Raw genomic sequence first — 17,059 nt, forward strand, 5'->3', positions numbered from 1 at the left:
GATTTGATATATATATATATATATATATATATATATTTGCAAAAGAATTACCACAACAAGATTAGTTAACTAAAGAACTGTACATTTTCTCTCAGTCTCTTTTAAAATTTTAAATGCTTTCCTTGCAGAGAAGAATGAAATACAGAATTATTGAAGGGACATAAAGAATTTCAATTATAGTCATCTCTTAATATTGTATATGATAGAATTAAACTTTTTGTTCATTTGTAGTATTTCAGTACCAATAACAGGTTGAGATCAGCTATCTACTCATGAAAAGATGACTCGTTTCCTCTACTCCCAACATTTATAACACCAAATGTGTAGGGTTTTTTCCACACCAACCAGTTCTTCAGTTCTCTAGATACCAACTGGGTATCCTACAGTTCAATTCTGACACTACCTGGAGTTAGCACAGACCCCACACATGTAGTTAGGGCTCATGCTCCCACTTCAGACACCAGTCGCAATTCCCAAATTGTTACCTGTACTTCTAGCTGACTGACTATAAATCAGGGGTTCCCACAACACTTTCCACACATTCGGTAATTTATAGAACAGTTCACAGAATTCAGGGAAACATTTTGCTTAATATTACTAGTTTATTAGAAAAGACACAACTCAGGAACAGTTGAATGGAAAAGATGCATAGAACAAGGGGTAGGGAGAGGGGTGTGGAGCTTCCATACCCTCTGGAAGTGCCACCTACGAGCACCTCAATGTGTTCACCAACCCAGAAACTCCTGAAACCCATTGTTTCGGGGTTTTTATGGTGGTTCCATTAATGACTGATTATATCATTGGCTATTGGTGATTGAACTCAATCTCCAGCCCCTCTCCCCTGCCTTGAGGTAGTGGGTAGGACTGAAAGTTCCATTCCTCTAATCACACTGTTGGTTCCTCTGACAACCAGCCCCTGTTCTTAAAGAGTCACCTCATTAGCATAAACTTAGGTATCCTTGAAAGGGGCTTATTTTGAAAAACAAAAGGTGCTCCTTTCAGGGAATTACAAGTGTTTTAGGAGCATGTGCTTGGACCAGGGATGAAGACCAAAAATATATTTCTTATTACTGTATTTTCCCATGTATAATGTGCACTTTTTTGCCCTAATTTGTGAGGGAAAAATAAGGATGTGCATTATACATGGGTAGTACTAATTTCATATTCATATAAATGTTTTTAATTCTTTTATTTATGCTCATGACTTAAAAGTGTAACTCTAGAAATCAATAACGGTATCTGTGTGCAAAGTAATACCCTGGAATATGATAATTGGTTTTGTCGAACTTACGACGAACTTGCAACAATAAAGAGTTCTTGGCCTTCTATGATGTGTAAGTATTGTAAATTTGTTACCAGTACATAAAATTTCTTGTACCTTGTAATTATTCTTGTGTTTTGTAGTTATGTGTCACATAAAATTTCTTGTACGATAGTATGTTAAAAACTAAATAGGTACAAAAAACAAGTACCTAAATGTAAACAAATAAAAATGTGAATGAAAAAATTAAAAAGAAAGATTTTTTCCCCCTGAAAGTTTGGGCCAAAAACGTGGGTGCACATTATACACAGGAGTGCATTATACATGGCAAAATATGGTATATCACATTTATATTCCTACCTGTATTCCTCATCAAAGGCCTAAAATCATGGGAACCATTGCAAGAGGTTCAGAAATAGGTATCTGTTAGGATGCTGGAGGTGATGCATTTGCAGATCAGAACCACACAGTGAACCAGTATGATGAGTTAACTCCACTTGAACATTCCCACCAAACCTTTTTCCTCACATCTCCTCCCCATGAGACCATCTAATCAAATAAATAAATGAATTCAAGAAAATTGAAGAGTTCCTACCTAATAAGGAGCCAGTGACCATGAACTTTCCCTGGCTCGGGGGTCAATAAAATGGCCACCGGAACAATGGCTGGTCTTACAGAGAACTGTGTGTGGTGGAGGGCAGAAGAGTGGTAGACAGAAGGCTGGGCGTACAGTGGGATCATAGAAGGGATATGGGGCAGGCAGGGGCATTGTCAGGGCAAAGAGGGCACATGCTACATTGCATACCAAAGAGTTTTCCCTCAAGAACTCTGTGGCAGCTTCCCTGTGTATCTACTTCTAGGATTGTCCACAGTTGTCATTCATTGAACATGTTTTTGAGCATGTTGTATGTGCTATGCATTGTTCTAGACAGTGGAGCTAGTAAGGGGAAAACCCTGCCCCTGAAACATCTCAAAGTGCTTGTCAAACTACCAACCGCCCACTTCCTCAGCTCATGGGCTCATGCTGAGAATTTCGTTAAGGTCTGATCGAGTAATGGATGTTTTGGATGTTTCAGGTGGAATCGGTCGCTGTCGGGTTCATCAGTGTATGCTCAAGAGTGAACATGCAGCTCCTGCATGAGTGCTTTGACTTGGGGCCCTTCCATGGACTCTGCACCCCACATCCTGATGATGTTCTGGAGCCACCACAAGAGCTCAGTGCTCCCGGAAGTCAAGGTACAGGGGTCATCACAGGAATACAGCAGGAATTAAATCCATGTCCTATACACAAAGATGCTTTTTTACTAAGCAATGGGACTAAACGGCTCATTTTATATCTCCTTCTCAAATCCCCTTTAAGCTGTCGTTCCCATGGTTTCATCAAATCCTTGTGCATATTTCTATGAGCACAGACAGTCACAGCACACAGGTTTAGTTAAACATAGTGGCCTTGCAGCTTAAGGTTTACCAAAAAACCTTCATCATGTTCATTGTGCAATAATTGGTAGTATTTCAGGATTTCACACACATGTGCAAATGTAATTTTAAGTGAATTTTTCAAGTCAAAACTCAAGAAGTTCTATATGCCTTTAAGTTTGAATCATACCAGTTAGTGCTTCTGTGTTTATGTTTGACAAATTATTATGGAGTACAGGTCTATTGCAAGTAGTCATTTTAACTTGCTTAACATATTTCTAGACAGATGAAATAATACAATTGATTTTAAAACATTGATTTTAAACATTGATTTTAAACCAGGATGTTCACCAAGTGAAGCTAGGTAATCTCAAATGTTGGTACTTTAATTTAGTGGGGTCTTATTGCATCCTTGGGTATCTTTGCAGTAAATGTGTTGGTTCTTAAATCAGACAGATGCAGGCAAGGTATGTTAACCTACTTCTCTAAACCTGGGTTTCTTCCGTTATAAAAACAGAAATCATAGCAGTACCTTCCACATAGAGGAGTCATGAGGTTTCACTGAGATCAGCCATGTCAAGGGCTTTCCTCTAGTGCTCAATAAATATTGGTCATCATTGTTAGCAATTGTTTCTTTGTGATTGGCCTTTTACCTAATTGAGTCTTTCCAGGTTAAAATCAGGGCATCTTGAATTGCTCTGCTTTCTCGTGCCTGAAAGATTATATATATATATATATATATATATATATATATATATATATATCTAGGTTCAAAAATAGAAAGAGGAACATGTTGGGTTGTGGCAGAGTTCTTGGTAATCTAAAAAATGGCATGTGTCATTATCCCTTGGATGAGAAACCATGTGCATGGATGTTCAGAGCTCATCTGAATACTTACTCGTTACCGAGAACTTGCAGAGCCATAAATGGAGAGGTGTTTCTGTTTTGTACTGATGACAACACTCTTCACAAAAGGGAGATTTGAGGTCATTGTTTTTTATTAGTGAAGGCTGGCTCACCTACGCTTCTTAGCAGAGAGATATTGGAGGGTTCTGAAGGAACTTTTCAGCATGAGACAATCTTCAATCATAAATTATCATTATCATTTTCAAGTGCATAAATTTTTATTGAAGGTGGTATTAAATAGGTTTTATGGCTTAATTTTCTCATGTATAAAATGGAGATAAAAACATTACCTAACCCAAAGAGTTGTTGGGAAGATTAAGTGTTAGAATATTCATGATATACTTAGCTCAATGCCAAACACAGAATAAGTCCTGAAAATTTTTAAGTTGTTTTATTCTGCCCCGCCATCACTGTTGTTATTAAAAACAAGTTGAAAAGATATAGTCTTTCCAGTGTGATCCTGAGTGGCTCTCAGGCTACTGATGTTCTATATACAGAATGAATGGAATTTTCTATTTTAGAAACTTCATGGGGAGAACAAAATTTAAAATCTAGGCTGAACCAGACTTAAAAACACATATAATCTAGTATAGTCCTGTCTAGCAAAAGCCCACAGAGATACAGAATCTGAAAGAAGTCCTCGTACTTCTCTCTACCGCCTTTAATATTTTTACTTAAAATTAGTTGATCTAGGATAGGATGATTTACGTAAAGGAAATAGGATAACTTTTGTTATCTTCTGTGCCTTGTTTATCTTTGAAAAGCCAGCTTTATGTTCACTGATACATAGGTGATTATGAAATTTTCACCAGAGAGCACTATTATAGACTTTCAAATAACTAAGGGATAGATTCACAAATAATCAACAGCTCATTATATTTAGAAAAGAGTCGTCAACACATTTTGCTGCCATCTTCCTATCAACAACAACAAAGAATGAGGCTCCAGATAAAATTCCAAATGTGCTATCATCTACTGTTCATTGTTTTCTGATGAAAGTCTCAAGTTAAAGGAAATATAATTTTTCTAAAACATAAACTAACATTTTGTTTCAGGTGGGCATGCATCATTGCACTTTATATCTTTTATTTAGTCCTTTTCACTTTTCAAAGAATTTTCATATATATTATCTCACTTTATTCCCACAACTTAATGTTGGAGAGCTAGGACAAGTAACATTATCTCTTTTTTATACCTTCCCAAGCTCTTACGAGGTGTTAAAGCTCATCAGGGGCTGATCCAGAACCCAGACCCAGTCCTCTCTGCTTGGCACAGTGACTTTTGATCTTGGATGGCTTTGACTGAAAACTCCAGTGGGGGTTCTACCACGCTTGGTACATGGTCGTCAGTGACCTTCCAATATTCCTCAGACTATTTTTTGTGTGCGCTCTGGACAGATTCCATCTGCTGGAATCTTTACGTCTATGTCTGCAGAATTTGCCAGAACTGTGGATGGCCACTCTGCCCTGTGCGGAGGCAGGCCAAAAGTACCAAGAAGTTAACACTCCAGCCTCTGTTTCCCTGTCTCACCTTGCTACTTTCTCTATCAACTACTAAATAAGTGGTTGTACTCCAAGACCTTATTACAGGTCTGCTTCTGACGGAACCTACACCAAGACATTGCTGTTTTACCCACCATCTGTGAAAATATTTATTTTATACACAACTGATGGGAGTTGGGGTATAAATACCCCAGCTCCCTCACCCCTCAGGTGGGATAACTGTGAGACATGAGTTTTGTACTGTATCCTTAGTTTATGTTTGGAATTAAGTTCCAGTAGTCCACAGTGGTAATCTATAATGACACAGATTTTATTTTCTGCTGGTTTCCCTTTCTTTCTTCCTCACCACCTTACTGGTGTTTCCTAGAATCACCTCCCAAATAAACTGTCCTCAAATCCTTGACTCAAGGTTTGGTCTTTACCCACCATCTGTGAAACTTGCAATTCCACACCAACCTCAATTCTTCCAAGTAGAATAATGTCACAGTTCAACATCTTAAGCTAATACAGTAGCTCTCCTTCTTTAGCTACACACATGACCAGCCTGCTGTCCTTCATCATATCAGCCATATCAGAATTTTCCATTGAATCTAAAGAGTTTATGCACATTCAGTTTGCATTTTACTGGAATGATTTGTATATGTTTTCATTTTTTATCACCTAATTTTGCATATACAGAGGGTGCCAAAAAATGTATATACATTTTAAGAAAGGAAAACTTAAAATTGTAATGCTCAATATATACTGATAATAAAAGATGAATACAAGTCACATTTGACTTCAGCAATTACAAGAGGTGCTCAAAGTGGTTACCATCAGTGTCCACACACTTCTGATTACAGCAAACTACTGTTTCAGCAACATTGGACAAAGTGTCCCCTTGTATACATTTTTTTGGCATCCCCAGTATAGCCTATCATGCACTTGTAAATTTTGGTTTTTTATTAGTTTCAAGTATACAAAACAAGATAATGATAAGACATTTACATCCCTGACAAAGTGATAACCCCACTATGTCTACTGACCTTCTGATATCATACATAGCTATTACAATATCATTGATTATATTCCCTATGCTGTATTTTACAATCTGTGATTTTACTATATATTATGTATATGTAATATCACAGGATATAATTATATATTATATATTATAGATGACATTCAATATTATTTTACATTACTTTTAGGTGTACAATGCGGTCCTCAGGCATTTATGTAATCTATGAAGTGATCCCCCAGATAAGTCCAGTGCCCATCTGGCACCCTACATAGTCTTTATAACATTATTGATTATATTCCCCATACTGTATTTCACATCTCCATGACTACTTTGTGACTACCAAATACCCCAGCTCCCTCACCCCTCAGGTGGGATAACTGTGAGACATGAGTACCTCCTAATCCCTTCACCTTTCTCACCCATGCCCCGACTCCTTCTCATCTAGCAACCATTAGTTTGTTCTCTGTATCTATGAGTCTATTTCTGTTTTGTTTGCTCGTTTATTCTGTTATTTAGATTCCACGTATAAGCGAGATCATGCAGTACTTGTCTTTCTTAGTCTGACTTATTTCACTTAGCATAATATCCATCCATGTTGTTGCAAATGGTAAGATTTCATTCTTTTTAGGGCAGAATAATACTCCATTGTGTAAATGTACCACAATTTCTTTATCTAATCATCTATTGATGGGCATTTTGGTTGTTTCCATATCTTGGCTATGTGAATAGCACTACAGTAAACATAGGGGTGCATACTGTTTTTTTTCCAATTAGTGTTTTAGATTTCTTTGGATAAATACCCAGGAGTAGAACTGCTGGGTCATAAGGCAGTTCTATTTTCAATTTTTTGAGGAACCTCCATACTGTTTTCCATAATGGCTGCACCAATTTGCAATCCCACCAACAGTGCACAAGGGTTTCCTTTTCTCCACATCCGCGTCAGCACTTGTTGTTTGTTGATTTATTGATGATGGCTGATGTGACAGGTGTGAGGAGGTATCTCATTGTGGTTTTAATTTGCTTTTTTGTGGTGATTAATGACATTGAGCATCTTTTCATTTGTCTGTTAGCCATCTGTATATCCTTTGGAGAAATGTCTCTTCATGTACTCTAATAATTTTTTAATTGGATTGTTTGTTTTTTTGGTGTTGAGTTGTATGGGTTTTTTATGAATTTTGGATATTAACCTTTTATCAGATGTATCATTAGCAAATATCTTCTCTCATTCATTAGGTTGTCTTTTTATTTTATTGATGTTTTCCTTTGTTGTGAAAAAAACTTTTTAGTTTGATGTAGTCCCAATTTATTATCTTTTTTAAAAATTTCCTTTGCCTGAGGAGACATATCAGTAAAAATATTACTAAGGTTAATATCTGAGCGTTTACTTCCTATATTTTCTTATATATCCATTATATATCCATTCTTATAATCCATTTTAAGTTTATTCTTGTATATGGCATAAGAAGATGGTCCAGTTTTTTTTTCTTTGCATGTAACTGTCCAGTTTTCCCTGCACCATTTATTGAATAGACTGTCTCTACCCCAATGTAAATTCTTGCTTCCTTTGTCATAGATTAAATGACCATATAGGCGTGGGTTTATTTCTGAGCTCTACATTCTGTTCTGTTGACTATGTGTCTGTTTTTATGCCAATACTATGCAGTTCTGATTACTGTAGCCTTGTGGTATAATTTAATATCAGGTAGTGTGTTACCTCCAGCTTTGTTCTTCTTTCTCAGGATTTCCGTGGCTATTTGAGGTCTTTTATGGCTCCATATAAATTTTAGATTATTTGTTGTAGTTCTGTGAATAACGCCATTGCTATTTTGATAGGAATTGCATTGAATCGATATATTTCTTTGTGTAGTGTGGACATTTTAACTATATTCTCTGTATGAACATGGTATATGTTTCCATTTATTTGTATCTTCTTTAATTTCTCTCTTCAATGTCTTATAATTTTCTGAGTACAGGTCTTTTACTTCCTTGGTTAAATTTATTCCTAAGTATTTTAAAAATATAATTGTACATGGGATTGTTTTCTTAATTTCTCTTTCTGATAGTTTGTTATAGGTGTATGAAAATGCAACTGATTTCTGAATATTAATTTTGTATTTTACTACTTTACTTAATTCATTTATCAGTTCTACTATTTTTTGGTGGAATCTTTGGAGTATTTACTATTATGTCATTTGCAAATAATGACAATTTTACTTCTTCCTTTCTATTTGGATGCCTTTTATTTCTTTTACTTGTCTGATTGCTGTGGCTAGAACTATGTTGAATAAAACTGGTGAAAGTAGGCATCCTTGTCTTGTTCCTGATCTTAAGAGGAATGGTTTTAGCTTTTTCCCATTGAGTATGATACTAGCTGTGGGTTTGTCATGTATGGACTTTATTATATTGAAATATGTTCCCTCTATTCCCGCTTTGCTGAGAGTTTTTATCATAAGTGGATGCTGGATTTTGTCAAATCCTTTTTATGCATCTATAGATATGATCATATTATTTTTTAGTTTTCATTTTGTTTTTGTGGTGTATCACGTTGATTGGTGGATACTGAACCATCCTTGCATACCAGGAATGAATCCCACTTGACCGTGGTATATGATCTTTTTTATGTATTGCTGAATTCAGTTTGTTAACATTTTGTTGAGGATTTTTGCATCTATGTTCATCAGGGACATTGGCCTATAGTTTTCTTTTTTTGTAGTGTCTTTATCTGGTTTTGGAATTAGGGTAATGGTGGCCTCGTAAAATAAGCTTGAGAGACTTCCCTCCTCTTGGATTTTTTTGGAATAGTTTGAGGAGCATAGGTGTGTAAATTTTGATTTTTAATTAACTAAATCTTCGGACTAAACTGGGACCAGTGACAACATCTAAGGATGCAGATTTTGTTTCAGTGTAAGGAAAATCTAATAAAAGTTTATCTTTTTACTTAGTGCAGTACCAAGTTTACAAGCAGCAAGTTCCATAAATATTGGAATAATTCATAAAGAAAAACAGATGCTCAAGAAAGGGCTTTCTGCTTATATGGGAGATTGTACTAAATGAGATCTAAGATTTTAAATGCTGAGTCTCTGAAAACTTAATGAACACACATTAAGATATTCCATATGCCTCGCAGTTTGTGATTGTATTCCTTAAGTGACAATACAGTGGCTCAAAAACAATTTCTTTTTTCCAGTTGGCCCCACCACTGGCCCTGCCCAGTTTTGCAAATTAATCTGTGTCTTTTGTTCACTGCATCATCACAATAAAGACTTTGGAATCAGAGTTGAGCTTGCAATTTTCTTGATGATGTGTAAGCTGAAATAGGGCATGGACTGTGTTTCCACAGCTATGTTGGCATTGCCATGTTTCGCGGTTAAAAAAAAAAAAAGACAACTTATGTTTTGTCGTGTAGGTTGATGCGACCTGGGGAGCTGAGCCCTGTAAGATGTAATTTTCAAATTTGTGAATCTCAATTACATACCCAGGGCCTACCATACAGAATTTATGTGGAACCCAGTGTGCCCTTACCAAGGAGAGATATAATTTTATATGACAGAATTGTGAGCTTTCCAAAGAATAACCAATATAGCCCCGTATAACCAACCCACCTAGGAAAAGTGCTGCTTACTATAGACTTAAAAGGTCCTTTAAAATATAATATTTATAACATCTCCGTATAAAACATAGTCATGTTGCTTTTTAAATTAGAAAAAAAGAAAACCATTCTTATTGTCAGCAAAATTTTTTTTATGTCTTATTTAAATTTCTTTTCATTGAACTTACATTTACTTTTTACCTCAGATTCTCTCCTGTGTAGGGGGAGGAAACATCTGGAAACATCCATGTGTTAGAGCTATGAAACAAAGGCTAAATCAAGTCTTATTTATTGTGTATCAAATAGTCCCAGGTCTTTTAGCATGTCTTCTTAAGATTCTGTTTTATATGTCCGGTTGCCTTCTGTTTCACTTTGTTCTTCTTTTAACATGGATTCCAAATATGGATGAAACACTTGTCTACAGAGAATAGCAGTATTTCTGCCAAAATATTTACATTATTTTTCTCAGAGCATCTATTTTAACATCCAGTACATTCTGTATTTATTTAGCTAGTGACCCACTAGGAATCTATTAAGTTTGTTCGCCTGTCATAACAAGAGTACCACAAATGGGGAAGCTTAAACAACAGAACTTTATTTTCTCTCAGTTCTGGAAGCTATACGTGTGAGATCAAGGTGTTGGAAGGGTTGGTTTCTTCTGAGGCCTCTGTCCTTATTCTTTTTTGTTTTTGTTTTTGTTTTTGTTTTGTTTTTTATTGGGAAATATTGGGGTACAGTGTGTTTTTCTAGGGCCCATCAGCTCCAAGTCGTTCAATCTAGTTGTGGAGGGTGCAGCTCAGTTCCAAATACAGTCACCGTTTTCAATCTTAGTTGCTGGGGCCACAGCCCACCATCCCATGCAGGAATTGAACCAGCAACCTTGTTGCTAAGAGCTCAAGCTCTAACCAGCTGAGCCATCTGGCTGCTCTGCTGACCTCTCAGTGGCAGCTTGTTGTCTTCAATCTAGTTGTGGAGGGTGCAGCTCACTGGCTCATGTGGGAATTCAGTCTCAACCCTGTTGTTAAGAGCTCGCGCTCTAACCACCTGAGCCATCCAGCCAGCCTAAGGATTTTTTAGTGAGGCTAAATTCTTGCCATGTAGGATAAAGTGAAAGTCAGAAAATAAACATACATGACCTATATTCCATATAGTTACCATAGAATTTCTACTTCTCAGGGTTCTATACTATGTGGAGCAACAAAACAAGACTAAGTATGTCTTAAACCCAGCCTCGTAGACTATGGACATTTTCATTATGGGAGCAGGCGTTCTTGATATTGGATCTGTGTGACGGATTCTTGGGATAGACTTCTGGGGTGGGAGGGCTTCATAAACCACCTTAATTTGAATGCAAAGATTTTTCAGTACATGTGAAGTCAGCTGGTGGTCTCTTAACGTCCATGTTCCCAACCTTCCTTAGATTTCCCAGCCTCTCTTGCTGTTAGTATGGTCATACATTCCAGCCAATGAAATATAAGTGAGAGTAAGATGAAAATTCTGTGGAGTGCCGTTTGAAAAAAAAAAAAAAATAGAGGGTGCCCTTCTTTATCCTTTGTTCCCACCTGCTGTCTGGAATATAGACAAAATGGCAGGAGTTGAAGCATTTCCTGGGTTAATGAGTGGTCTGAGAAATGAAAGCTATGCACAGTAAAGCCATACAATAGAACTGGCTTAGTTTTCCTGCCCACCTGTGGTTGTCAAATTACCTCTGGACTGCTCATCTCCAAATTATTACATGAAGGAGAAGTGATCTTGTATCTCTTTTAAGTTTGGGATTTTCTCTTTCATCCTAAACTATTTCTCAGCAACACAGTGCATTTTTATAGGAAGTATTTCCACATTTTTCATTCATTTCTCAAAAAGGCATTTGATGTTGAAATAATTACTAATTTCTTGACTAGAAGGATCTGTAAACCCTAATGGAACAAAGTGTGGTTAAAAAAAACAAACAAACAAATTATCTGACAAATCTTTTGTGATCTTGTGGGATCCTGATCATTTGACAGTATTAAATATAAATTAAGCTAATCCTTAGTACTAGTTACTGGTCACTCTATGTTCATATTTCTAGAATGGATGCAGTTTATATCTATTATGAACCAAGTACATGGAATTTCAGTCATTTTTCTCTGTGAAATGGACTACTCTTTCAGGGTACTAGAACAAAGGATGCAGTTATTTGCTGCTGGGCAAACATTAATGGAAAGGGTCCATTGAATTGAAGTGGCAGGGGAAGCAAGTTGGAAAAAAAAATACTTGGTTGAAGTGCATAGGGGTTTTGAGAACAATGAAAAACTTGATCAAATTGTGAAATATTCATTTTTGGAGGTACTAATTTTAAGAGTAAGAACAACTTGTGAAGAAAAGGGATTAATATTTGATGTTTAGTATATATAGTATAAGATGTATGTGACGACTATATGAGGAATTGGTATATGAAGTCTTACTTTTTCTTTGGCTGATATTTCTTCTTTGGTCTTTTATTTATTTATTTATTTATTTATTTATTTTTATTTATTTTACTTAACTCTGATTAATTATTGATAGTACTGTGAGTATGCTCATAGAGTTTTGAGACTAGTCTTACTGTTTAACTTATTTCTTCTTTATACGTTACTCTACTCTCTCTCCCGTTTTTTAAATTAGTTTCAGGTGCACAAACAAAGTAATACTTAGACGTTTATCATTTATATCCCTCACACTGTGTGAACCCACTCCCCCATCCACTATCCCTCTGACATCGCACAAAGCCATTACATTTCCACTGTCTCTATTCCTAATGCTATACTCCGCTTCTTGTAAGTATACACATACATATATATATATATATATATAAATATATATATATATATATATATATATATATATATATAAAATTACAGTTGGCATTCATTATTGTTCAGCTTCAGGTGTACAGTGCAGTGATCAGGCATCTACATCATCCCTGAGGTGGTCTCCCAAATGGGACACATGTCCATTAGATACCCTACAAAATTTTTACAACATTATTGACTACATTCCCCAAATTGATTTTCAAAATCCCGAGGCCATCTTGTGGTTACCAACTGTTTTCTAATCCCCCCACCTTCCCCCTTATCCCCACCCCCCCTTCCATCTAGCAACCCTCAGTTTTTCCTTTGTCTCCAAAACTGTTTCTGATTAATTCATTCACTTATTCTTTTCTTTAGATTCCACATATAAGTGAGATCATATGGTACTTGTCTTTCTCTGTCTGGCTTATTTCACTTAACATAATGTTCTCTAGGTCCATCCCTGTTGTTGCAAATGGTAAGATTTCTTTCTTCTTTATGGCTGCATAATACTCCATTGTATAAATGTACCACAGTTTCTTAATCCAGTCATCTACCGATGGGCATTTCGGTTGTTTCCATGTCTTGGCTATTATGTACAGTGCTGCAATAAACATAGGAGTGCATAAAGTTTTTTGAATTAGACTTTTGGATTTCTCAGGATAGATACCTAGGAGTGGAATTGCTGGATCATAAGGTAGTTCCATTTTCAGATTTTTGAGATACCTCCATACTGTTTTCCATAGTGGCTACGCCAATCTGCAATCAAACCAACAGTGCACAAGCATTCCCTTTTCTCCACATCGGCGCCAACACTTGTTGTTTGTTGATTTATTGATGATAGCCATTTTGACTGGGGTGAAGTGGTATCTCATTGTGGTTTTTATTTGCATTTCTCTGGTTGTTAGTGAGGTTGAGCATTTTTTCATATGTCTGTTTGCCATCTGTATTTCCTTTTTAGAAAAAGGTCTCTTTATGTCCTCTGCCCATTTTTTAATTGGGTTGTTTTTCTTTTTTTGGGGGGGGGTTGAGTTAAGAGAGTTTTTTATAGATTTGTGATATTAACCCCTTATCAGATATATCATTGGCAAATATCTTTTCCCATTCAGTAGGATCCCTTTTTGTTTCATTGATGGTTTCCTTTGCTGTGAAAAAACTTTTTAGTTTGATGTAATCCCACATGTTTATTTTTTCTCTTATGTCTCTTGAGTGAGGGGATATATCAGTAAAAATCTTACTCTGGGTAATGTCTGTGAAGTTTCTTCCTATATTTTCTTCTAGGAATTTTATGGTTTCAGATCTTACATTTAAGTCTTTAAGCCATTTTGAATTTATTTTTGTATATGGTGTAAGGAGGTGGTCCACCTTCATTTTTTGCATGTGTCTGTCCAGGTTTCCCAGCACCATTCATTGAATAGACTGTCTTTACCCCACCGTACATTCTTGCTTCCATTGTCGTAGAATAAATGACCATATAGCCATGGATTTACTTCTGGACTCTCTATTCTGTTCCATTGATCTATGTGTCTGTTTTTATGCCAGTATTATGCTGTTTCTACAAGGCTACAGTATACAAGGCTATGCTGTTTCTACAAGGCTACAGTATTATTACTGTAGCCTTGTAGTATAATTTGATGTCAGGTATCGTTATACCTCCCACTTTATTCTTATTTCTCAAGATTGCTGAGGCTACCCGGGGTCTTTTATGGTCCCATATAAATTTTAGGATTATATGTTCTATTCCCGTGAAAAACCTCGTTGGGAAGACATCATCAAAATGGCAGCGTGAGGTGAGCCTCTGTAAAGCTCCCCTAGAATTTACAACTAATCGAACAACAATAACTCCACAAAAGACTCCCTGCACAGCAGACAGGCAAGATGAACAGGCCCACTACTGAATTCACCTAAAGGTAGGAGAATCACGCAAGCCAGGGAGAAGGGAAGGGAGAAGTGCGGAGATGGAGCCGCGCAGGCATAGGACGCAGACCTCGCTCAGTGCTCCGAGCTCGCTGCATCCCGGAACTACTGCGGCTGCGGAAGAGGGAAGAACTCGGACTACTAGGGCTCCACTTATGGCCCACAGGGCTAAGGGGGCAGCATATAACACGGCTGAACCCAATGCTCACGGCAGAAACTTAGAGAAAAGACTGAGAGAAGAAGGCTGAAAACGGTGCTTTAAGCCCTCACTGCCGAGCAGAGAATGGAAGCCTTAGGCACTGAGACTAGCCGCCCCCTCGCTACCCTCCCAGAGCTCACCCCGCCCTCACCTGCCCAGTACTAGAAGCGGAACAGTAGCACTCTCAGATAAAAACAACAGAATATTTCCTGTTCTGAGAAGTGTGGACCGCTGACAGAGATTCGCAGTCCAATTAGTTCTGGCAAAGGAGAGGGAGCTGTGGAAGCTGGACCGGCCGTGGTGGTGGTCGTCGCCATTGCTCTAGGCCACCTCTCACAACTCATCCCGCCCCTGGCCCCACCTATCTGGGCAGATCCCTGCAGGAGTAAACAGAACTGCTGAAACATACCAGCTCTGAATCTCATGCAGAAAGAACTTTGGAACTACAAAAGCTCTCCGCATCCCCACAGGGACATTGCGCCCTATGACCCAGGCAAACTGTTAACAGAGGAGAAGCCCGTTTCCCAGGGAATCTCCTCATTGTGTGAGAAGCTGGAATAGTGCAGAGAAAACATAGCACTACTGTGTGAGAGAGGAAAAAAAAGGCTGCAGTCGAAGAGAAAATAAAACATTCTACCAACAAGTATTGGAAAACAAAAGAAAGACCTCTTCCTATCAACCTGTTGCAGAAGCCACTCCTGTAGATGTCTAGGAAGAGAAATAATAAATCAGTAATTGCCGTGAATAACCAAAGCAACAAGACAGCTCAGAAAGAAAGTGAAAAGTCTCCAGAAAAGGAACTTAAAGATATGGAAATATGTGACTTAAATGACAGAGAATTCAAGATTACAGTTCTGAAAAAAACTCAACGAGATGCAAGAAAACACAGAAAGGCAATTTATTAAACTCAGAAACACAATCAATGAACAACATGAGCATTTTACCAAAGACATTTAAATTTTCAAAAAGAACCAAATGGAATTTCTGGAGATTAAGAACTCAATAGAAGAAATTAAGAATGAAATAACCAGCTTAGGTAGTAGAGTTGACCAGATGGAGGAAAGAATCAGTGACATCGAAGATAGAAACCTGGAAATTACACAGATGGAAGAAGAAAGAGACTCGAGACTTAAAGAAATGAAAGAACTCTACAAGAACTTTCTGACTCTATCAGAAAGAGCAATATAAGAATAATGGGCATACCAGAGGGAGAAGAAAGAGAGAAGGGAACAGAGAATATATTCAAACAAATTGTTGATGAGAACTTCCCAAACTTGTGGACAGAACTGGATCCTCGAATCCAAGAAGCAAATAGAACACCTAATTACCTCAATCCCAACAGGCCTTCTCCAAGGCACATTGTATTGAAGCTGTCTAAAATCAACGCCAAAGAAAGAATCCTCAAGGCAGCCAGGGAAAAGAAGACGGTAACCTACAAAGGAAAGCACATTAGATTATCATCAGATTTTTCAGCAGAAACTCTACAAGCCAGGGGAGTGGAACCAAATATTCAAACTATTGAAAGAGAGAAATTATGAGCCAAGAATAATATATCCAGCAAAGATATCTTTAGATATGGAGGAGGAATAAAGACCTTTCCAGAAATACAGAAGCTGAGGGAATTTTCTAATACACAACCTGCACTACAAGAAATACTAAAGGAGGCTATTCGACCACCATCAACAGGGACAATTTGTGGCAACATAAAAAGGGGGAGAGTAAAGGCCTGAACCGGAATATGGGAATGGAGAGAGTAAGCATGCTGAAGAAAATGGAATACTCTAAATATCAAACTTTCTTTTACATAAACTTAAGGGTAAGCACTCAAAAAAAATCCAGAACAGAAATATATACTGTAATAAAAGACAAAACAGAGGGAAACATCATAGAATACCACCACACAGAAATAATAGACAACAACAAAAAGGCAAAGAAACAATGGAGACACAGTCTTACCAGAGAACTAAAGATAGAATGACAGGAAATCCTCACGTGTCAATAATCACCCTAAATGTAAATGAACTGAACTCACCAATAAAAAAGCAGAGAGTAGCCGATTGGATCAGAAAACCAAACCCAACCATATGCTGTCTCCAAGAGACACATCTCAGCTACAAGGACAAGCATAGACTCAAAGTGAAAGGGTGGAAATTGACACTCCAAGCAAATGGTACCCAGAGAAAATCAGGTGTATCCATAATGATATCAGATGAAACAGGTAACAGGGTGGAAAAGGTAACAAGAGACAAAGATGGACATTTCATAATGGTAAAGGGGACTATACAACAAGAAGACATAACAGTCATCAATATTTATGCCCCCAATCAGGGAACACCGAAATATACCAAGCAACTACTAACAGTACTAAAGGGAGAAATTGACCAAAGCACAATTATACTAGGGGACTTAAATACATCATTGACAGCTATGGATAGATCATCCAAACAGAAAATAAA

General features: G+C 37.2%; 1 protein-coding gene across 2 annotated transcripts in view; it reads left to right on the plus strand.

The window, feature by feature from the left end:
* Positions 1 to 17,059, plus strand: part of CFAP61 (cilia and flagella associated protein 61) — a 325,115-nt gene that overhangs the window by 49,025 nt on the left and 259,031 nt on the right. For both annotated transcript variants that reach the window (XM_081034409.1, XM_081034410.1), the window contains exon 8: positions 2,338 to 2,497. In XM_081034409.1, the coding sequence (XP_080890535.1) occupies positions 2,338 to 2,497 (160 nt within the window). The remainder of the gene's footprint in view (positions 1 to 2,337; positions 2,498 to 17,059) is intronic.

This window comes from Rhinolophus hipposideros (genome assembly GCF_964194185.1).
Source record: "Rhinolophus hipposideros genome assembly, chromosome: 22".
Classification (NCBI taxonomy): Eukaryota; Metazoa; Chordata; class Mammalia; order Chiroptera; family Rhinolophidae; genus Rhinolophus; species Rhinolophus hipposideros.